Source organism: Arvicanthis niloticus, chromosome 6 (assembly GCF_011762505.2).
Source record: "Arvicanthis niloticus isolate mArvNil1 chromosome 6, mArvNil1.pat.X, whole genome shotgun sequence".
In the NCBI taxonomy this organism is placed as follows: Eukaryota; Metazoa; Chordata; class Mammalia; order Rodentia; family Muridae; genus Arvicanthis; species Arvicanthis niloticus.
In genome coordinates, this window is record NC_047663.1 from 24,512,896 (window position 1) to 24,537,455 (window position 24,560).

Genomic DNA, 24,560 nt, shown 5'->3' on the forward strand with positions numbered 1-24,560 from the left:
GCTTACAAAAGCAAAAACCTATAAAACTTCATACACAGCTGCAGGAAGTGCTGCTGGGTGGCTGGTTTAGGTCCAACCTATACAACTATACAAAGCAACTATACAAAGCAGTTCTAACCCACTTCTATCGTGATTAGTTTCCAAGAGCACAGAACATTACACATGTAATCAACCTTGACATGAGAAAGTGTCCTTGAAACATCAGAAATAACATAGGAGAGTTTCCTTATAATATTAGTAACCGCAGAAAATGGCAGGCTAGCCAGGTAACAGTTAACTAGGCTTTAACATTCCACCTAGGCTTTATTTAATAGAGACCAGCTTCCTGGAAGAAGGAGAAATCAGTCATGCTCCCCAAAAGAGCTTTAGAGTAACTGAGGGGCCTGGAAAGGACACTCTCCAACCCACTGAGCTGCCTGCTGGCTGTGCAGTGAGCTCCAGGTTCCTGGCTTTGTGAGCTGTCACCTGTGCTGAGGTGGGCTTTGATGATGCAGTTTTCTCTGAGTTATTTCTGCTCTTGTAAGTAACCCCAATAAAACTCCTTGGTTCATCAAGCTGGACTTGGGTGGCATCTGTACTTTGGTTTGTCATGGGTTCCCTATCTGGGGTGAGTAGACAGACATAGGTGTTTAGTCTCCCCAGGAAAAGTTTTGTCACATATGGAATTTTATGTTAAAATTTTTTGAAAAGCTACTATATTGTTTTCTATATCAATTGTACCTTTTTACACTCCCAAATACAACTTAAAGAGCCCTGATTTCTCCTCATTCTGGTCAGGCTTTTGTTTGGTTGTTGGTGTTACTGTTTTTTGGTGTGTGTGTGTGTGTGTGTGTGTTTATAAACATGTTGCTGAGAACTGAACACATGCTAGTCAAGAGCTCCACCACCAAGCCACTCCTTTTTTCCTTTTTTTTTTTTTTTTTTTTTGTAATAGTAGGCATCAAATGATACACTTTCAAAATGTTTACTTACTTTTCGTGTGTATGTATGTGAGTGCACGCACACCTGAATGCCAAGTGCCATTACACACGTGCAGTGGTCACAGGAGATCTAACAGGAGTAATTTCTGTTACAATCTGGGACCAAGCTTGGCTATAGAAAGAATGTCTTGTGTATTGTATGGATGTGTCACCTGGCAATTAAAAAAAAAAAAAATCTATGGCCCATAGGAAAGGGTAGAGCAGAAGGTGGGGTATCCCGGAGGCAGAAAGAACTCTGGGATAGAGCAAGGAGTGGGAAGATTCATCCAGGGAAGGTTTGAGGAGTCCAACACATGGTACTTGAGCACAGGTAATCGCCACATGGCAGAATATAGATTAGAATAAACGGGTTAATTTAAGTTAGCATCTAGTAAGATAAGGCCTAGCTCTATGGCCAAGGTATTTGTAAATATATTTTGAGTCTGAGTCTTAATTCTGAGAGCATGGGGCTGGGAGGCAGAGCCAGACCTGACTTCCACATTTGGCTCTTGAGGTTTACAAACAAGTAAAGGCTTATGTAGCCCACCATTCTGGAGATGATACACTTTGTTTTTGTTTGTTGAGTCAGAGTCTCTTTGAAGACATGGTGTGGTGGACTGAATATGTTTGGCCATAGGGAGTAGCACTATTAGGAGGTGTGGCCATGTTGGAGAAAGTGTGTCACTGTGGGGGCGGGCTTTGAGGTCTCTTATGCTCAAGCTATGCCCAGTGTGACACATAGTCTCCTACTGCTGCATTTCGGATCAAGATGTAGAACTCTCAGATCCTCTAGCACTGTGTCTGCCTGCATGATGCCATGCTTCCCACCATGATGATAATGGACTAAACCTCTGAAACTGTAAGCCAGCCCCAGTTAAATGTTTTCCTTTACAAGGGTTATATTGGTCATGGTGTCTCCTCACAGCAATAAAACCCTGAGACACATGGCTATCCTTGAACTAACGCCCTATGTACACCCGATTGGCCTTGAACTCAAAGAAATTTGCCTTCCAAATGCTAGATTAAGAGCATGAGATACCACAGTGGACAACACTATTAAACACTATTAAAAAATGAAATTAACTCTTTTAAAAGATTTATTTATATATTTATTATCTATACAGCATTCTATCGGCATGCCTGAAGAGGGCACCAGATATTATTACAGATGGTTATGAGCTACCATGTGTTTGCTTGAAATTGAACTCAGGACCTCCATGCTCTTAACTGCTGAGCCATCTCTCCAGCCAAAAGATGAAATTAACTTTTAAAAATGTAACCAAGCTGGGCATAGTGGAGAACAGCTGTGATCCCATTGATTTGGAAGTCGGGGCAAAAGACTCAAAAGTTCAAGGTTATACAGACAATACAAGGCCAGTCACGAGATTCAAGACCTTGTCACAAAACAAACAAACAACAAAACAAAACCAGGAAAGAAATAAAGACAAGCCTATCAGTCATGGCACTTTTAATCCCAGCATTTGGAGGCAGAGGCAGTCTGATCTCTGAGTTTGAAGCCAGCCTGGTCTATAGACCCAGTTCCAGGACAGCCAGGGCTATGGAGAGAAACCCTATCTCAAAAAACAAAAACAGGCCGGGCAGTGGTGGTACACACCTTTAAATCCCAGCACTTGAGAGGCAGAGGCAGGCAGATTTCTGAGTTTGAGGCCAGCCTGGTCTACAGAGTGAGTTTCAGGACAGCCAGGGCTACTCAGAGAAACCCTGTCTCGAAAAACCAAACAAACAAACAAACACGATAAATGAAACAATTAGAAGGAACATGCAGTGTCACAGTGTCCTTTCAGCACTGTTTACACAGAAAAAAAAGTTGAAACAGAAATGTTAACTTCCTTTCTGTATAGCTCGCCAAGCATGTGGGGACTAGGGACAACCTTAGCATTCTTCTTCTGATAACAAACCTTTTGAGGAGGACTGGGGTGGGTTGGAGAGGGTCTCTCGCTGGCCTGGAACTTTCAATAACTAGCAATCAAGTTCCAGTGATCTACCTTTCTCTGCCCCCCACCTCCCAGTGATGGCATTACATGCACCTACTTCATGCCAGCTGTTTTTAGATTCTCCGGATCAAACTGAGGGCCTTGTATTGGCAAGGTAAGCACTTTACTAACTATGGGAAAGGTTCTCAACCTTCCTTATGCTGTGACCCTTTGATACAGTTCCTCCTGTTGTGCTGACCCCCAACCATACAATTAGTTTGTTACTATTTGTCTTAATTAGGGTTTTATTGCTGTGAAAGACAACATGGCCAAGGTAAATCTTATAAAGGCAAACATTAGTTGGGGCTGGCTTACGGTTTCAGAAATTCAATCCATTACCATCATGGTGGAAAGCATGGTAGCGTGCAGGCAGACAAGGTGCTGGAGGAGGTCTGAAGGCAGCCAGGAGGAAGATCTGGAATTCCTAACTGGGTGGAGCTTGAGCATAGGAGACCTCAAAGCCCACCTACATAGTGATGCACTTCCTCCAATAAGGCCACACCCACTCCAGTAAGGGCACACCTCCTAATAGTGCCACTCCCTATGGCCAAGCATTGAAACACATGAATCTATGGGGGCCAAACTTATTTAAACCACCGTACTACTTCATAACTATAATTTTGATAGTTCTGAATCATAACGTAAATACCCGGTATTCAGGATATCTGGTACATGACCCCCCCCCCCAAAGGTGTAGTTGAAAACTGCTGTTTAAGGCTTCTTCCCAGCTCCTTATGGGAATTTTTAAAGGAATATTTTCATGGGAGAGCCTACATGTTGGTTGTTTGGTGGTTGATGCTTGTGACTGAACCCAGAGCCTCATATAACTAAACACACACGGTGCCACCGAGCCACACTCCTGGCTCTTCTACAGTTTTAATCAAGCAAACATGTGATGTCTCCGCCTCTCGTGTATCTGCATTATGCAGTATGAAAACAGCTGTTCTTGAATAATTTATCCTCACACTGGAATTTAGCACAAAGGAATAATCTTTATGCTACACAGCAGTAGCCAAGAGTGAAGAGGATGATGTTCAAGATATCAATAACTGATGCTTATTTCATTAAATAAAACAATTGCAGCAAATCTCCCCTCCTACATAGGACATGGTAAAAAATTAACCTCCGTTTGGATTCTTGAAAGATTCTGAGTCGTGGTGACTGAAACACAATGAACACCACCTAGTTCCTCAGGGGGATTCTTTGTGTTTGGCAAGCTACCAGTCTTGTGTGTCAAAACTAGGGAGAAACAACCACACAGTTTATTCACCCGAGATGAGGGTCTCACAACAGACCAGAGTACAGATACCACCAAAGACCAGCTTAGTGAACCAGTGAGTTTTATTAGGGTCACTTACAGGAGCAGAAATGACTCAAAAAAGACAGCTGCATCACCAAAGCTCTCACTCCAACACTGGTGACAGCTCACAAAAGCTGGGAACCTGAAGCCTACTGCACAGCCTGCAGGTAGTTCAACTGGTTAGTGAGAATCCTTTCCAGGAGCCCCAGTTGATCTGAACCTCTTCCAGGCAGCTATGCTGGTTTCTGCTTCTTCTAGACAGCTGGTGTAGTCTCAGAGTAGTCTTTGCGGCTTGTCTTATCTGAGAAGGATTCTTAGCTTTTATTGTTTACTGTGGCAGGGCAGGGCCTAGTGAATCTGGCCAGTTTCAGGGACTTCCTGAAGCTAGCTTGAGTTGTTTCCCTTCCTGGTTAAGGACCAGGAAGGATTCCTGCAGGATAGAATGTTTTAATCCTTGGACTCAGAGGAAACAGTTATAAGTCAATTCATTCTGTGTCAAACTCTATTTCCTGGAGGAAGAGATGGCTCCATGGTTAAAAGAACTAGCTGCTCTTTCAGAGGTCCTGAATTTAGTTCCCAGCAACCACATGATAACTCCATAATGTGATCCGATGTCCTCTCCTGGTGTGCATGAAGACAGTGTACTTATATATACCTAAAATAATTTTTTAAAAAAAACCTCTATTTTTGATATTGTCTTTGAAAGGTTCACAACCTAACAGGATACCAAGACTAGTATGTAAATAATCACAAGTCAAGGGCATATTGAAGGGGCTCTGGTCAGCTCGAGTGTGGCAAGCATGGCTCTGGCAAGCTGTGCCTTCTCTCCAATTCCTCTGCCTTGCTAAAAACCATTAGATTACATTCCTAAAGCTAGCCACCAAGGTCTATTCTCTTATTTGGCCACTTCCTCCTCCTGAGGCTGACTACCAAGGTCCAACTATCAAAAGTCCCCTTTGGCTCACCTAATTAACATGCCCAATTAAAATCAAACACTTCATCCTAACTTGGGTTTTCTCTTCATAAACTGCCATTTTCCTATGGCCACATCTGTCTCCTCTCTATCCAAAGATAGTCCTTTGAAATCCTCTCCCCCACCACACAAATACCCCTTTCCCTTTTCCCTTGTTCGATTCTCCCTCCTCCTCTATCTCCTGTCTTTGTCTCTTATTCCATGCCCTTTGTCCCGGTAGCAAATAAATCTTCGTTGTGCTGAGAAGTTGGTTTGGGGTGTCTTGTGCTGATACTGGTCCCTTCAAGCCTTCCCTTTTTTTACTTTTTAATTTGAGACAGGGTCCTATCAACTTTCTCAGACTGGCCTTGGCCTCACCCTGTGTGTTCTAGGGAGGCCTTGAACTTGTGATCCTCCTGCCTCTGCCTCCCAAGTAGTTAGAATGACAGGTTTGCACCCAAGCCTTCCTTCAGCTAATATTTCATCTGCTGTTTTGAGTACCAGAATTAAGGTACAACATAAGGAAGGCAGGGGCAACTAGGCAGTAATGAAGTGTCTGTCCTTTAGTAAATAAGAGATATGAGACAGGTCATCTCAAGATTACAGCACCACTTGGGGAAGAAAGTATGGCTACCGAAAAAGTCATGTACGATATGGGGTTTTGCTTTTTGGGGGGTGATGGGGGGGTGGGTGATGGTTTGAACCCGGGGGGCCTCACAACTGTAAGTACAAAGTACAACTTGTACAACTGTAAGTATGTACAAAGTAAGTACATATTTCCAAAAGAAACCTGGAGGAAGATTTAGAAGAGGGAAGTCAGGACTTTGAGAATGCTAGGAATGGAGCCTAGGGTCAAGTGTATGTTAGGCAAGCATTCTACCACTAGGCTACCCCAACCCAGGGAAGTCAGGGTATTCTGTTACTTACTTTAATTGGTTGGTTGTTTCTCTTGTTTTGTTTCTATGCGGATGGGTGTTTTTCCTGAATGCCTGTGTACCTGAGGAATCTAGAAGAGCTGGACTACCGTAGAAGGTGTCTCAAAATAATATGTATCATTTTCTGTCAAATCTTTAAGGCCTCCCAGACAGCCTGCCCCACTGTAGGCTTCCACACTGAATCAAGCCCTGCTGCACATGCTTATAATCCCAGAACCCTAATTGGCTCATGCAAGAGTCAGAGGTTTAGGATAGCCTAGGCTACCCAAGAAGACCTTATCTCAAAGGGAAAAAGAAAAGATAAAGTCACCTAATCCTTAAATAAATGAGAATTTAATATTAAAGGGTTTTTTTTGGGGGGGGTTTCAAACTGTAGAGTGAAAAATTATAAAGGCCATTTTATGAAATATGTGTAGATTTTTCGCCTTACAGAACTCGGAACTGAAAATAAGATTTCAGGCCTTCACATTCCAGGTGAAGGACACTTGCTGGATTACATTCCCCAAGCCTCGCCCAAGGCAGGAAGGCATTCCTGATTACAGATAAAGATGCTACCACCTAGGTGGGGCCATAGCCCTATAGCTGGAAAAAGTAAAGACAGTAATCTGAAATGGCAGAATAGGACACAATAGCATGGTGAAAACCACATTTTTGAGAAGAATGAGTGTGCAGAGTGATCTCACATGACTCTAGATCATTTGGGCTAGATTCTCTGAAATGTTCCACTGTTCTTGGTTACCCCTCCCTTGGTCTTCCCAGTGCTATGTTCAAAATTTGTAAAACAACCAATCATGTGTAAGCTCGCAAAAATGCCTTCCTCCCCCCACCCCATGCTATAAAAGACCCTTTAACCCACCACACGGGGCCAAAAACCCTGCTCTTGGAGCTAAAGAGCTTGTTGTTTTTGACCGCTGGCTCCTCCCCTAATAAACCTCTGCTGATTGCATCCAGGTATGGTTTCTTGTGATTTTTGGGTGGTCGCGATCCGGAGGCTTGAGGAAGGGTCTCCTGAGTATGGGGGTCTTCAAAACAGATTCTCAAGTAGCTTAGGCTTAGACTAGTTTAGTCCTCATGTCTCCATCCCCTCTGTGTGGGTATTTTAGGGACGTGCCATCATCACACCGGGCATCCAACAACTTTTTTGTTTGTTTGTTTTTTGTTTTTCGAGACAGGGTTTCTCTGTGTAGCCTGGCTGTCCTGGAACTCACTCTGTAGACCAGGCTGGCCTCGAACTCAGAAATCCACCTGCCTCTGCCTCCCAAGTGCTGGGATTTAAAGGCGTGGGCCACCACCAACCGGCCCCAACAACTTTTTATTAAAAAGCTCTTGTGACATATCCTGTTGACCCAGGGGAAGAGTGAATCGAAAACTGCCTTAAAACTAAGTGTAGGGCTGGGGAGATGGCTAAGTGGTTAAAAGCACTGACTGTGGTTCCAGAGGTCCTGGGTTCAACTCCCAGCACCCACATGGTGGTTCACAACCATCTGTAATGGGATCTGACGCCCTCTTCTGGTGTGTCTGAAGACAGCTACAGTGTACTCATATACATAAAAAAGGTAAAAACTTCTTTAAAAACTTGAGTGTAAAAAAAAACGAAGTGGAGCATATGACTCCCCAAAGTTTGAGATCCCCGTTTACAGCTTCTCCACTTCCCCTACCATAAGAGTTCCCGGTTTTTTTCGTTCAGCAATTTGGTGTCTAAAATGGAGGTCCCACAGGCTTTAAAGGCCTCACTTTGAATAAGACTCCTGAAAAGGAGGGAACCATGGGAGCCTCTGCTTAGTATTCGTGAAGGGGCGTGGCCTCATTGGGGGCGTTTCCTGAGAAGGTTCTAGGTATTCGGAAGGGAAAAGCCAAAGAACCGCGGCTTCTTGCTATTCGCAAGGGGGTGGGGCCTCCTCTCACCGAGGCTCCTGGGAATGCTCTGAGCAATTCAAGGAAGGAGGCAAAAGAGCCGAGGCTCCGGGTTTCTTCCTTTCCTGAGGGGGTGAGAGGCTCCTCCCGCAGGGGTTCCTGGGAGAGCTCTGAGTATTCGTGAGGGGAGGGGCAGAAGAGTCGAGGCTGCTTGATATTCATGAGGGGGCGGGGCCTTCTCCCGCTGGGGCTCCTGGGAGAATTCTAAAATCTACTTGAGGCCACGGGGGCGCCCGAGAGCTGAGGACACAGCTCCGGGGCGGAGCGGAGGGAGCGAAGCAGGATCCTCCCCCATTATCTGGCGGGAAAAGCCTGAGGAGATTTTTATTTTTAAGTATTATGAAATCTGAGGATGGTGGGACAAGACGACTAAATCCCACTTTCCTGTGATACTGTAGCCGGAAAACTGTCGAAATCTGTGGTAAAAAGTGTTTTATCTTCCCCAGTACTTCCTGGTAGAAATAATTCCGTGTTTTTCAGCCCGTCCCATTTGATTTTTATGTGGGCCAATTTCTGCTATGGTTCCCTGGGTGACCTCTTTGGAGGTGTTTAGGGCTGACAAAGGAACGTTAGAACAAAGCCCGGTGACTTGCTGGGTTTTTTCCCCCCTCCGGAAGGGGGTGTGGGGGCAGGGACGAAGTCGGGGCCCTAGACCCTCCCCCTTCCTCAGTGCGTGGGAGGACGTAGTGCTTGCCTGTGACCCGGCTCTTCCAAGGCCGAGGCAGGTTCAAGAGTTCCACGCCAGCGATCCAAAAGGGAAAAAAAGTATCATATTGTCCTTTGGCTTGGGAACTTCATACCCTTTAGGCTAAGAGGAAAGCAGAGAGTTAGGTAAGATATAGTTACTATTTCCAGAAAAACCTGCCGTCCTCCACCCCTAAAATAGGTCTGAGTGAGGAAAATGGGACTTAAATTGTTTTGGTTTGGGTTTTTGTTGATGTCCGGGTTTTTTTTGTTTGTTTGTTTTTTGTTTTTGTTTTTTGGTTAGGTTTTTGTTTATTTGTTAGTTGTTTGCAAGACAGTGTTTCTTTGTGAACCCCGCCAGCTGTCGTGGGACTTGCACTGTTAGACTCCCACAGACCAGGCTGACCTCGAACTCGAGATCAGCCTGCCTTTGTCTTCCTTGTGCTGGGACTAAAGGTGTTTGCCACCACCACCCAGTTGAGACTTAAGTTTTGAAATAACTGGGACCAGTTATTGTTTTAGTCCTCTCAGAGATTTAAGTAAAAAAAATACACATACACATATGTCACACATATCATCCACCCTTAGTGGATGATAAAGACCCCCGGGAGGAGGTTGCTTAAAAGTCCCACAAACCCCAACCTAGTTCTGACTAGGATGGAAGTTTCTGAAAAAAGAGGCAAATTTATATTTTATTATAGTAAAAATACTTTAAAATTCTGTTAAACGTTAAAGGTAAGCATGGCAGTGGTGTTGTAGGCCCTTAATCCCAACACTGGTAGGCAGAAGCAGATGGATCTGTGTGAATTCGAGGCCATTATGGTCTACTGAGTCCCAAGACAGCCAGCATTATTACAGAGAAAACAAGCAAAAAAAAAAAAAAAAAAAAAATTTAAAAACACCCTTGTTGATTAAGTCAATCAGAATTCTTCCACTTGGAATTACCAAAATACATATTCTTGTAGAAATATGTGTATTGGCATAAAATTCAATTGTAACAAGATTACAAAATAGTATAAATCCTTTTTGTCAAAAATAAATACATAAATACAATTTTCACAATATAAACACCAAATGCATAAGTGAATTTAGTTTTCTTTCATTTAGCTGTGTTTTATAAAAATTAACATTGTGGCTGGGCAGTGGTGGCACACGCCTTTAATCCCAGCACTTGGGGGGCAGAGGCAGGCGGATTTCTGAGTTTGAGGCCAGCCTGGTCTACAGAGTGAGTTCCAGGACAGCCCGGACTATACAGAGAAACCCTGTCTCGAAAAAAAAGAAGGAAAAAAAAGAGAGAAAAATTAACATTGTGTAAATGTAGTCATATTTACAATTACTAATCTAAAATTTCACTAAATGCTGAAGTAAAGCACAACTATAGTCATTTTGTTTGGTTGGTTTTCGAGACAGGATTTCTCTGGGTAGTCCTAGCTGTCCTGGAAGTAGTTTTGTAGATCAGGCTAGCCTCAGACCCAGAGATCTGCCTGCCTCTACCTCTCATTACCACCCTGCTTCACAGTTATGGTAATGGAGGTTCAGATTATGTTTTTAACTGAGAGGTACTTTGTCATATTTTCAAATGTGTAACAATTTAGTTGATGTAAACTAAAATGTACCGGGTACAAAATAGATAAGTATCAATGTGGGTTTTAGTTATTTTGTATAGAAAAGAAAACCAGTATTTTCTCAGCTATATTGTAACTCTTTGATGGGATGTCTTAGTTGTTGCCTCTGACTCCTTCAGAAACCTTAGATTGGAGTTCCAAAACAAAATGTACGGTTTTCTAATGAGAAGAGTAGAGTAATACAAAGTCATTGTGTGATGCTTACTTTGCCTTTAAAGTGTTATTGTTTAGTGTAAGCAAATAACCAGTGATTTTGATATCTTTAACAAATTTCCTTTAGGAAATGACTGTAAAATCTAGCCCTATAAGCATTTCCTAAGACTTATCTGTAACTGTTATTAACAAAAACTGGAAAGGAAAGAAATATATTATTTACCTCTTATTTGATGGTATAAATTTAATTTTAAGTGAGATGCAGTGGTAATATACCTTTAATCCCAGTACTTGGAAGACTGAAGCAGGACCCACATAGTTAAAATCTATTCCCAAATCTCCTTCAAAAATAATTTGATATGAATAGAAATTTCCAAAACTTCAATGTCACTGCTTATTTTATTATTCAGCACACAACTAGTAATAGTATTATTACCAGTTTTAACCTATTAGATTAAGGTGATACATTCAAATCTATTAGATTAAATTAGGTGGTACAATTAAATTGCTCTAAAATTAAAATGTTTGTTTTTCTTTGTTTTTACTGTTTGTTACAGAAGCTTGTCAGTATCTAGTTTTAATAAAATAAAAAAATTAAAAAATATTCTTACAAATATTTAAAGCTATATTAATACTTTGATTTTTTTAGTCTATAAAAATTGTAAAAGTGAGCCAGACCTGATTATACATGCATATAATCCCAGCACTCAGGAGGCAAAGGCAGGTGGATCTCTGTGAGTTCCAAGACAGCCGGATCTACAGAGAGAGTTCCAGAATAGCCAGTGCTAAGTAGAGAGACCCCTCTCTCTCAAAAAAAAAAAAAAAAAAAAGCAGTAAATGAAATATACTGATGACAGATGTTATATTACAGGGATTTGTTTGCCGTTTTAATCTTGCAGGACTGTGATTAAACCACAAGAGCTCAAATGGTCTGTAATTACTCAGTCACTGAGCTTTGGTCCATCCCTCATACCTATGAGAGCACTGAGCATATGTTATGCTGTAATAGCTTTTTGTGTCAAGTTTTTCTCTTTCCTCCCCCACCATGTTCCTTCATCCTTACAAAAATTCATATTAGACAGTGAATTCAGGTTGCAAAAGGATTTATTTTTACAATAGTCTATAAGTCTGCCCACAAGTTAAACTGTATTAAATCTTTTACGTTTTTCCTATTTTGTGTTTTTCTTTTCCTAGAATATATTTCATCCAATTACATGTTTCATTTCTTTCTTTTTTGTTTGTTAGATTTTCAAACAGGGTCTCAACATCCCTGCCTGGTCATGAACTTATGATCCTTCTGCCTCTACCTCTGGGATTTGCTTCCACACCTAATTTTAAATGTTTTAATTTCTTACTAAAAGTCTTAATCTAAGAATAGATAGGATGGAATGCCAAAAGGTGTTAAGGATTTAAAAGTTTTTCAAATAATGGTGAAATGGAGAAAGAGACTCTGTTGATGGGTATGCCATAACTGGACATTATAGTAAATATTATGTAATGTTGAAAAACAAGTGTTGTCCATCAATGTGTTCACCTTGGGCTGGAGCTATACCTCACTTGGTAGAGTGCTTGTCTGACAGACACCAGGCCCTGGATTTGATGAGCAACACAAGAGAAGAAAAAAGAATAGAAAGTGTGACTCTTAATTTAAAAAGAAACAACTTCATTGCCTTAATTTTCTTTCTTTGTGTCTTGTGCTTTATTTTCCTAACCAGGATAAATTCATGGGATAAGAGAAGATGGCGTCTAGAGTGAATACCACTTTCACTTTGATACCCAACCAAAAATGTAGACGTTCAAATCATCAATCCAGCTATTTTTGCAACACCCTCGATTCAGATCCTCAACTCTTAGCTACACTTGGAAATTTTAAAGTCTTACCATTGGAAATATTACACATAATTTTAAGATATTTGTCAGGTGAGGTTTGGGGCTAAAAATAGCTTATATAAGATATTAGAATATTATAATTTTCCCCAAGTATTATTTTGTTCTCTTTATTTTATCTATGTTAATTCCATTTATATTGAGTTTATTTATTTTTTTTAAATGAAAACACTTTCATCTGGACATAGACCTGCCATAGCATCCAGCCATACCATTACTGGACATAGAACTGCCATAGCATCCAGCCATACCATTACTGGCAATTACCAGTCCTTGCTCATCTGGGCTTCCTTTTTTTAAAATATTCATTTATTCATTTATGTATATGAGAAAACTGTAGCTGTCTTCAGACACACCAGAAGAGGGCATCAGATCCCATTACAGATGGTTGTGAGCCACCATGTGGTTGCTGGGAATTGAACTCAGGACCTCTGAAGAACAGTTAGTGCTCTTAACCGCTGAGCCATCTCTCCAGCCCAAGATTATTTTCTAGACGTCCACCAACCACCTCTTTACCTTTTAGCTAAAATTAAGTGTAAATTCCATTCACTCACCCTCTTCCTCTGTCTCTCCTCTCACTGTCTCCCTATTTAACAGAAAAGTTTACTTAGTAGACTACAAGAGGCAGCAGGCTTGGCAACTCCATGAGCACTGCCCACTAGAATGTTCAAACTGTGTAAAGATACTGTAGGCTGGATGCAGTACATACCTGAAGTGTCAGCACCAAGGAGCTAAGGCAAGATTACAAATATCTGGCCAGCCTGAGCTACATAACAAGATCCCATTTAACAAAACAAAAACACCCAAAAACAAAACGCACAAAAAAAAAAAAAAAAATTGTGTAGTGGCATGTGCCTTTAAATTCAGCACTTGGGAGGCAGAAGCAGGAATATCTCTTTGTGTGCCAGGCCAGTCTGGTCTACATAGCAAGTTCCAGGACAGACAAGACTACATAGAGAGTGACCCAGTCTGAAACAGCAATAACAATCTTTAAAACAAACACTGGGAGGCAGAAGCAGGTGGATCTGTTGAGTCCTAGGCAAGCTTGGTATACAGGACAGTCAGGACTACACAGAGAAAACAACAACAAAAAAATTTACCCAAACCCAAAACACTACTACACCTCTAAATTATCTGAATATTAATAAAATGGTAGCTTGGTTGTTATTTTGCAGCATGTTTTTAATTATTAAGAACTAGATTTAAAACAATATTAAGATTTTTTTTAAGCACTAGGCATATTTATCATTTTTGGTTTTTTGAAACAGGCTCTTTCTCATAGCACAGGCTGTCCTGAACTTACTCTACAGCTCAGACTGGCTTCAAACACCTGGCAATTTGCCTCCCTCAGCATCCCAAGTGCTAACATTACAGGTGTGAGCCAACACACCTGGCACTAGATTTATTATTAAGTTAGTTTACAAGTTAATATACTGTACGAATCATGATGCTTTCCTTTAAGTAATTTGTATTATTGGTGAGTTAACATAAATTAATAAAATATGCTAGCAGTGATTTAAATAATTTGCACTCATATATTCATTTATTTCTTTTTGATAGTGAAAGATATTGGCATGTTAAGTATGGTATCCAAAACAGTCAGCCAGCACATAATTAATTATATCTCAACCTCATCTGGAAGTAGGAGACTTTTACTACAGAACTTTCATGACCTTGATCTGCCTGGCACAAAAGAAGAGACGGCTCTACTGGAGCACTACAGAGCTCTAGGTAATTTATGAAATGCACACTGCAACAAATAAAGAATATTTGTAGCTATATTTTATTATATAATTCTGTAAGGCTAGTGGCTTATAGATTGTTTCCTGGAAATTTTCCTTTTTTAATATTTTTTATTTTCAGTGTAAAGACCTTAACGGTATTCCTGCATACTTCAAAGATGAAAGCTGAACAAGGTGGCTCACACTTGTAATTCTAGTATTTGAAAACCCCAAACCAGAGAATCACACTTTGAGCCTAGCCTGCACCCCATAGTGAGTTCCTGAGTTTGAAGTCAGCCTGAAGAAAGGCATGAGACTCTGTCTCAAAAAACCTTTTTAGGACTGAGAATGCAGCTCAATAGGTTGAGTGTTGCCTACCATTCATAAACCCCTGAGTTTCATCCCTAGCAACCCATAAACTGGGTGTTGGTGACACTTGCCTGTTGCCCAGTGCTTAGGAAGTAGAGGCAAGAGGATCACAAGTTCACAGTCATAGTGGTCATAGTGAGTTGATAGCCACCATCATGAAGCCTTGTCTGGGGGAAAAGGGCAGATACCTAACCCTACCAATTAAATTATCTTTAATGTAAAGTGCCTGTCCTAATGAGGGCACAAAGATATAGTTTAACAGATGCTGCTGTTTAGATGGTATACCAGCTTATGAAACTGATGTCTTTTCTCTGTGTTTTAGCCTCTGTTCCTTGTGACTTGGAGGGGGTTTGTTTGCTTGTTTGTTTGTTTGTTGAGACAAGGTCTCTCTGTCTGTTGCCTAGCTGTTTTGAAACTTGCTCTGTAGACCAGGCTGGCCTTGAACTCACAAAGATCTGCCTGCCTCTGTCTCCCGAGTGCTGGCATTAAAGGAGTGCACCACCATATCCAGCTAAATTTTATTCTTAACTTAAATTTCTTTTCAGGCATAATCTCGGCCTTAAATGTATACATTTAAACACACTACAGGAAAATCATTATTCTCTTATCAAAATCTGTGATTTTCTTTTTTAAGTACTCTACACATTTACTAATAAATCATTATGCTGTAACTAAGTTGATTTTATCAAAGGAAATACTATATTACTTTTCTTCCCTTTTTAAAAAATTTATTTTATTTATATGAGTACATTATAGCTGTCTTCAGCCACACCAGAAGAGAGTGTCAGATCCCATTATAGATGGTTGTGAGCCACCATGTGTTTGCTGGGAATTGAACTTAGGCCCTCTGGGAGAACAGTCAATGCTCTTAACTGAGCCATCTCTCCAGCCCCATTGTTCTTCCTTTGATATAAAATAATTTGTATCTTTTACTCCATTCATTGATTTCATTTTCCCTAGAGTGCTAAAATAAAATTCTAATTTCAGTTTGACTAATGATACCGGTACATTTAACTATGAAACTAAAATATAATTAACCAAACCATGGCAATAAAACCAAATACCAGGATGTTGTTGGGAAATAAAGATGTAGTAAGTTGAATGAATCTTGCCTTTTAGAAACACAGGAATGCATTTAAACATACTACAGGAAAATTATTATTTATATAAGTACACTATGGCTGTCTCATGGGGCTGGAGAGATGGCTCAGCAGTTAAGAGCACTGGCTGCTCTCCCAGAGGTCCTGAGTTCAATTCCCAGCAAACACATGGTGGCTCACAACCATCTGAAATGCCTAGCTTTAAAAAAGCAAAGTAATATGTAAATTCCTCAATAACAACTTGTGGTATAGGCCTGTAATAACAGCTAATTGGGAAGCTAAGGCAAGAGGATTGTGAATTCAAGGCCTGCCTGAGCAATTTAGAGAGAGTCTGTGGCAGAGAATGTCCTAGCATGCGTGAGATAAAGACCCAGGTTCAATCTCTAATAGCACAAAAAAAAAAAAAAAGAAAGAAAGAAAGAAGAGAAAAGAGAAAAAAGAAGAAGAAAGAAGAAGAAAAAGGAAGAAAAGAAGAAAATATTATAGGGCTGGAGAGAAGGCTCAGAGATTAAGAGTCCTGACTGTTCTTCTGGAGGACCTGTGTTCAGTTCCCAACACCTACATGGTTACTCATAACCCTCTGTAACTCCAGTTCCAGGGGTTTTAACATGCTCTACTGACTGCCTCAAATACATGCAGGAAAAACATATAGATGGATACATAAATAAGTAAATAAATGTTTTTAATTTTTTATTTTGGTTTGTTTGTTTTTGAGACAGAGTCTCACTGTGTAGCCCTGGCTGTCTTGAAATTCACTCTGTAGACCAGGCTGGCCTTGAACTCAAGAAATTCACCTCCCTCTGTCTCCTAGGTCCTGAGACTAAAGTGGTGCACCACTAACACCTGACTTATAAATCTTTTTTTTTTTTTTAAACAAAACGAAACAAAACAAAAAACAAAACAAACAAAAAAAAAAAAACCCAAAGATGTTGCTGGTTTCAGTATTTATAAGTAGATTTGATAAAGACTATAACTGAATCTGGTAAGTATTTGATTATTGTCTTTTGGATTTGCCCTAAAGGATTTTTTCCCCCTAATCAATTCTCCTTAATCAATTCTGCTTAAGCAAACCTAATTACATTGTCTGTGAATAGAGCCCAGTGGCAGAGTACTTGCCTAGGTTGTGGCCCAAGCTTATTAATCATAGCACTGGAGAAGTGAAGGGAGTAGAATGAGAAGTTCAAGGCCATCTCAGTTACATAGTGAGTATGAGGGCAGCCTGGGCTCAAACAAATAAATACATAAGGCCCTTGGGTTCCATCCTCAACTCCACATTGAAAACGAAAAAAATGATAATTACATGGATAATTCAATTTAAAAAATTGATCTTAACACCAAATCTTCAAAAAAGGTTTGATTATATATTAGCTTTGATTTTCTAATCAGTTTTTTGTAGACACCTGTTCTATGGTTGTCTCTTTTGGTAAACGTTTGACATACTCAGCATGTTCCCATGCTTTCATTCCCATCTGATCTGTTCCTGGTTTTAGATATTAAAATAACATTTTTCAAAACCTTAACCTTGAACATTATAAATTTTAATTTGCATTTTCTACTGAACAGAACAGATGGCCAATGTAGAAAGAATACTGCATCTGTCATTATTTGACTTCAAGAACTTAAACTAAGCTGGTCTCTTTTAAGAAAAAGAGTACCTGTGTTTAGAAAAAACACTCAGCCAAATACAAGGGTTTTATGGTAAACTGAAACTCTTAAAAACAGGAGATTTGAAGTGGAAAGGCAACCAGTATGCAATTTTATCTTGCAGTCCCAGCTATGATATAACATGAGACACGATGCCAAAACATGGAAGGAAAAGAACTCAGACTAAAGCCAAACACTGAGAATAACTCCCTATACTCAAAAATAAGGAGGGTTCATGTGTACCATGTGAATCTAATTCTGGTCATGTGTTACACAAACATAGCAACTTCTAAAAATAAACTTGGTTCCTATAGATTCTTCAGGATTATATAATCATTTTATTATGTAAGGACTAAATGTAGAGAAGTGGTGATTATGTTATATAAAGAATAAAAACTGGAGAAAGTGATATTCAAGTATTATCTTTCCTTACTATGCATGTCATTTTTAGCTAAATGCCTTTGTCCTTACAGGAATGGTAACAATGTATTGCCATTTAGGAAGACACAATACTTAGGGAAAATAAATCATACATTATATGTCACTGTCACTATAGTTCAAAGAATATTTTACTGAGAAATTGGAAAAGTTTTTTTTCTTTTTTTCAATGTCATGACATAGAATCCTGCACATTATTAACATACTAGCCCTATAAAATATCTGAGGGGCTGGAGGGATAGTTCAGTGGTTAGGAGCACTTGCTGCTCTTACAGAAGACTGGGGTTTGTTTCCCAGCACCCACATAGTGGTTCACAACTATCTGCAACTTCAGTTCCAGGTGATCTAAAGCACTGTGTACATAACACATGCCATCAAAGCACTCACACAATAAAGGTTTAATAAGACCTAATGTGGTGGTACATACATTTAATCCCAGTACCCAGAGGCAAAAACAGGCAGAGCTTTATGAGTTGAAGGCTAACATGATCTACATAGCTAGTTCCAGGACAGCCAAGGCTACATACAGAAACCCTGTGGCAAAAAGAAAAAGAGTATGAGTTTTGAAGACAGAGATAGTTATTTAATCCAATCTATATAATTTCTGTGAACAAAAATGACTTCTAACCTCTGAAATTTTAAATAATGACATAAGAATATTCTTTTTATTTTTGTTTTGTTTTTGTTTTTTTGAGATAGAGCCCCTGTGTATCCCTGACTGTCCTGGAACTTTGTATGTAGACAAGGCTGGCCTCAAACTCAGAGGTCCATTTGTCTCTGCCTTCTACGTAATGGAGTTAAAAGCATGCACCAATAATTTTATCTTTCTCTTTCTTTTTTTTTTTTTTTTTTTTGAGACAGAGTTTTTTGGATATCCTTGGCAGTTCTGAAACAACTAGCTCTGTAGATCAGGCTGTCCTCAAACTCATAGATTTCTTGCCTCTGCCTCCCAAGTGAAGGATTAAAGGTGTGAGTCACCACATCCAGCTAAACTTTTATATTTTGAGAAAGAAATACAAAATCTTTTTCTTCTTTCCATAATTGCCCAATTTTTACAGTGTTTTCCTTTGTTGACATGAGATTAACCTCAAGAGATAATAGAATGTATTTTCTACAGAGTTAAGTTTCCCTAATATATCTTTATGCCTTGTTATTGGATCTTTTTAAAGCAAACACTCTTGACTTGTGTTCTATATTATTTATACAAGCTTTTGGCTTTTACTAAAGCCAGATGGACATCAGCACCACTTGGTGACTGTCATGCAGTATATGTTTTTTTTGTTCCTCCCAAATATTTGTGTAAAAACTGTATCACAATCCACAGTGGTGCAGCATACTTAATATTTTAGCATACTTAATTCTTAAGGAATGTTGCACTATGTTGTTGATAAGTTTAAATTTTACTATCACTTTTTTCTTATGTCTCTTTCCTTTCTCAGGTCTACTATTTAAAAGATGCACCTTGCTGCTTCCTACCAAGGAAAGACTGAAGTACATTCACAAGATACTCTCAGAAGTAAGGCCATGCGCCAGAATTAGTTCACAATCTTGATTTCCAGCAAAGATAACTTTCACTAATGTCATATATTCTTTATAAGCCTATCTTCTCAAATTTCTGTATGTATGAATGGTTTGCCTGTGTGTGCATAAGTGTCATGTGTGCCTGGTGCCCACTAAAGCCAAAAGAAGGCATCAGATCCCCTGGAACTGGATCTACAGACAGTTGTGAGCCACTATATGGATGCTGGAAGTCAAACCTGGATCCTCTGAAGAATAGCAAGTGCCCTTAACTGCTGAGTCATCTCTCCAACTCCAAACCCTATCTTTTAAAGACAGGATTTGTTTTATTTTTCAATTGTGTCTATGTGTATGTTTCTGTTTGTGGGTGCCCATTAAAGCCAAAAGATAATCAGATCATCTGGAGTTATAGGTGGTTGTACACCACCTGGTGGGATCCAACTCACATTCCCTGAAAGAACAGCAAGCTCTCTTAACCACTAAACTATCTCTCTAACCTCTAAACATATCTTTTTTTTTTTTTTTTGAAGACAGTATTTCTCTGTGTAGCCTTGGCTGTCTTGGAACAAGCTCTGGGCTGGGATAGCTTCAGATCCACCTGTGTCTGCCTCCTAAGTGGTGGGATTAAAGGCTTGTGCCACCACTGCCTGGCTCCCTAAACCTGTAACTAGTAAGATTTCATGAATTAGCACCAATAATTGACTGATGATCATCTAATACTTTACCAGTAACGTGGAGATTACATAACATGATGTAATATAGTATAGTTATCTCTGTCTACAACTTCAGTTCCACAACCAACCACTTCTGTGAAAATATGAGAAATGCTAGACAGACAGACTCATAAGTGTTGCATTGTGTGCCATGAGTGGTTGTGCAGTATATTTTATACCACACAAGAATAACGAAGCTGTGAGTATTTTGTAATATTTATTTTTGTGTATATCAGGGTGTATATGCCCTGATGCACATGTGGAGGTCAGAGTGCACTTCATGGCAGTCCTCTTTTTCTTCACATGGTTCCAGGATTGACTCCAGGTCCTCAGCCTTATGAGACAAGCACTTTATCTGCTGAGCCATCATCTCTTTCACAGCTGCACAGTTGTTTAAAGTGGTGACTGAGGGGCTGGGGATGTAGCTCAGCTGGTAGATCATTTGCTTAGTCTGATTTAACCCCTAGCACCTCTGACCCAGGGCAGTGACACAGGTCTGTAATCCCAGCAATCAAGAGGCAGAGGCTTGAGGATCAGGAAATAAGAGTCATCTCTCCTCTGGGACCAATTCAAGGTCAGGCTGGACCTTGTCTTAAAGAATAAAACAAAGAGTCCTTATGATGCACCGTGAGCCTGGCTGAGGACTCAGAAAGGGGCAGCTTTTCCTCCTCTGCTTCTTTCTCCCAGAACCTCATTGGCTTTTTCCCATATCTTGGGCTGCCTTTGTCTTTCTCTAAAGCCTCCTCCCTCTGTTTGGTTGCTTGTCTGCGTGTAACTGACCACCATGACCGTTTAATTGACATAGCCTTTCCCCTTCTCTCCTCCATTCTCCTCCTCAGCTGCTAAGATTTATAGCTTGCCTGCCCTGGGTGTTTTTCTTTTAAACTCTAAGGGAATTCAAAAAACAAAACAAACAAAAAACCATCACCACCACCACCGCCAACACTACCACAACAAACCTAATGCTTGAGGTATTTTATTAGAATGAAATAATTTCTAAACCGGGCGGTGGTGGCGCACGCCTTTAATCCCAGCACTTGGGAGGCAGAGGCAGGCAGATTTCTGAGTTCAAGGCCAGCCTCATCTATAGAGTGAGTTCCAGGACAGCCAGGGCTACACAGAGAAATCCTGCCTCAAAAAACCAAAAATAAATAAATAATAATTTCTAAATGTTAAAATCTTATATGTAAATGTGGATTTTTGTTTTTTGCTATTCTGGAAATGGAACCTCAGGCCTGTTGTATGCTATATAACAATAACTGAGTTATATCTTCAGGTTGAAAATGTGTGTGTGTGTGTGTGTGTATTATGTACATGTCTGGTGAGTGCTAAAGTCAGAAGAGAGTATAGGCCCCCTTGAACTGGAGCCTGTGGATGTTTGTGAGTCACCATGGGGGTTCTGGGAACTGAGCATAGGTTCTTTATAAAAGGAGCAAGTGCTCTAATCTACTGAGCCACCTTTCCAGCCCCTTTACTTTATATTTTGTATTGTTTTGGGAGGGGAGGTTTTAGTTTTAGTGTTTGTTTGTTTGTTGTTTTTTGAGATAGGGTTTTAGTATGTAGCCTTGGGTAACGTGGCTATATACTATGTATGTAGACTAGGCTATCATCTTGAGTGATGGGATTAAAGGTGTGTGTAATTTACACTTGGCTCTGCTTTATGTTTTGGAAACATCTCTTGTTGAACCTGGAGCTCCAGCTTCCTGTTTCAGGTAGTCTAGCTGAACTGAGAGCCCTGAAGATCCACCTGTCTCTCTCCAAAACCATCCCATACTCAGCTGTTTTTACATAGATGCTGGGCATTCTGCTTGCCTCTGCCTCCCAAAGAGCTGAAGTTAAATGTGGTGTGTGTTAGAAGTGGTGTGTGTGACACCGCCTTTTTTGTTTGTTTTGAGTTTTTTTTTTTTCTTTGAAAGCTTTTTTTCTGTAAAACAGCTCTGGCTCCTGGAACTCGCTCAGTAGACAATGTTGGCCTTGAGCTCACAAAGATAAGACTGCTTCTGCTCCCAATTTTGGGGATTAAAGGCAAGTGCCACTATGCCTGGCTATAAAAGATTTATGTATATAGATGTTTTTATCTATTTGCATACCACATGTGGCCATCGGATCCCATGGGACTATAGTCATAGATGATTGTGAGCCATCAACTGGGTGCTGGGAACTGAACTCAGGACCTCTGAAAGCACAGCCAGTGCTTTTAACTGTGGAGCCATCCCTACAACTCAAAGTTTTTTCTTTAATGAGAACTACACTGTGTTTCAAGATGTCTCCAGTATCTAGGCATGGTAGTGAATGCCATTAATCTCAGCAGAGGGAGGTAGAGGCAAGTCTCTCTGAAGCCCTGTCTCAGGGGCAGCTTTGTGTGATTTCTCCAGTAGACCTGAGTGTCAGTTAGTTCCTGTATAGGCCTACTAACAGTTGCTCTCTTTACAGGTTTCCTGCTTTAAATTCAGTGGCTGTTCAGCTCCTTTGCAGTGTTTAGGATTATCATGTTACGGCATGTTTTTACAGGTACATTGTTTAATGAAAGAGTGAAAGGAATGACTTTGAACTGTTAACAAATAGAGCATTGGAATCCCTGTGTGAGTTATAGAAGGTATAATAGTCTTAAAGCAAAGTAACAGTGTTACAGTTTGTTAAGGGTCTGTTTGGTTTGTAACTGGTGAGAAAATGCCTAGCATTTATTTACTCTATACAAGTGTACTAAATGGTTTTTTTTTTGTTTGTTTGTTTGCTTTTTGTGACCTGGGGATTGAACCTAGGTCCTAAGGACACCAGGTAAGCACTGAGCTGCACCCACACCTATAGCCAGTTTAAGAGACTAAAGGTGGTATATGTGTACATGTGTTTATAATTTTTATTTGTTTTGGTTTTTGAGTGACTTTGTAGCTCTGGTTGTCTGGAACTCATTTTGTAAACTAAGATGGCCTTGAACTCAGAGCTTTGCTGCTCCTGTGTCCTGAGTGCTGGGATTAAAGGCATGCCCCACCACCACCCGGCACACCTAACGTTTTTATGAGCATTTTGAATTTAAATTTGTGGACTTGTTTTCTGAAATGTGACTTTAGAAATCAATTTATTATTTCAAAATATGTACTAATTTCTTACAGGTAAAATGATGAACAGATAAAAATGAAAAGTGTCACTTGTTAAGCCTTATACTGTGTGGCAGACAATGTCCTGAAGAGTCTACATGAATTATCTAATTTAAAACTTATCACCACCTTAGGCTCTTAGCACACACCTCAGGACTCCACCTGAGAGTCTTATGCTGTATCCCAGGCTGCCAGCCACCAGCTCCCATGCACCCAGATTCTAGGGCTTCCTACTAACACTCTTTCATGACAGATTTTTACTTTCTCCTATTTGTTTTGTACTTTCTATCTTTGGATTAAGTATTAAAATATGGATTCATGTATAATTCAAAAGGAACAAAAGATAAAAAGTAAAAAGCCTCCCTCCCAGGCCTGTCTCCTGTCTACAAATTTCCTTTCACCAGAAATAATAACTGCTTAGCAATTTCTCTTATTCTAGAAGGAATAATGTTAAGCTTTAGAGTGCTGGGATTGAAGATTGTTTGTTTGTTTTGGCTTTTCTAGACAGGGTTTCTCTGTGTAGCCCTGGTCATCCTGGAACTCGCTCTTTAAATCAAGTTGGCCTCAGACTCAAGAGATCACCTACCTCTGCTTCCCAAGCGCTGGGCACAACCATCACCTACCTGATTAATTTTCTTTTAAATACGTATGGGTCTGGAGAGTTGTCTCAACAGAGGAACTGGCTGCTCTTCCAGGGGACCCAGGTTCAATTCCCAGCATGCGTATGCTGGTTCACAACCATCCCAACTTCAGTTGTAGGAAGTCTTTCGGCCCTCTTCTGACCTCCTTGGGTACCAGGCACACACACATATATGTAAGCAAAACATTCATACATATAAAATAAATCTAAATTTTTTTTTAATATATGTATGTATAAAGTCAGAGGGATAACTTAGGAAGCCAGTGTCCCTTTCACCTGTGGTTTAGGTTTTACCCCTTTACCTGCTGAGTCATCGCACTGTCACAGAAGATTATTATTATTATTATTTTGGTTTTTCAAGACAGGGTACCAGAAGATTATTTTTTAAACCACTAAAATCTAGTTAAATATTTCAAGGATTTATATGTGGGGCTAAGAATCGTGGCACACACCTTTAATCCCAGTGCTCTGGAGGCAGGGAGGCAGGGAGGCAGGGAGGCAGGGAGGCAGGGAGGCAGGGAGGCAGGGAGGCAGGGAGGCAGGGAGGCAGGGAGGCAGGGAGGCAGGGAGGCAGGGAGGCAGGGAGGCAGGGAGGCAGGGAATCTCTTTGAGTTAGAGGCCACCCTGGTCTACTGATGATTTCTAGGCCAACCAGGGTTACATAGTGAGACCTTGTCTCATTTATTAAAAACAACAAGTCATAATCAAATGCAATTATCATGTTAAAATGGGATCATTATCATTTGTAAACTATCAAAATGACAGGTATAAGAGTCTTAGAAGTTCTATTGTAAAACTAGGCTACAGAGGCTGAAACACAGGCCAGGAGGTAAGAGCACTCGCTGTGTAAGACTACATTCAAATCTCCACCCAAAGTAAAGAGTTCCCATTGCCTTGATGACCTGTAACTACATCCATG

At 40.3% G+C, this 24,560-nt stretch overlaps 1 protein-coding gene across 1 annotated transcript in view; it reads left to right on the forward strand.

Moving 5' to 3' along the window:
• The first annotated feature begins 8,748 nt into the window (after nucleotides 1–8,748).
• Nucleotides 8,749–24,560, forward strand: part of Fbxo47 (F-box protein 47) — a 33,188-nt gene continuing 17,376 nt past the window's right edge. The window contains exons 1-5 of the mRNA XM_076935848.1: nucleotides 8,749–8,885; nucleotides 12,232–12,436; nucleotides 13,964–14,134; nucleotides 19,115–19,191; nucleotides 22,340–22,417. Coding sequence (XP_076791963.1) covers nucleotides 12,256–12,436; nucleotides 13,964–14,134; nucleotides 19,115–19,191; nucleotides 22,340–22,417 — 507 coding nt within the window. The 5' untranslated portion in view covers nucleotides 8,749–8,885; nucleotides 12,232–12,255. The remainder of the gene's footprint in view (nucleotides 8,886–12,231; nucleotides 12,437–13,963; nucleotides 14,135–19,114; nucleotides 19,192–22,339; nucleotides 22,418–24,560) is intronic.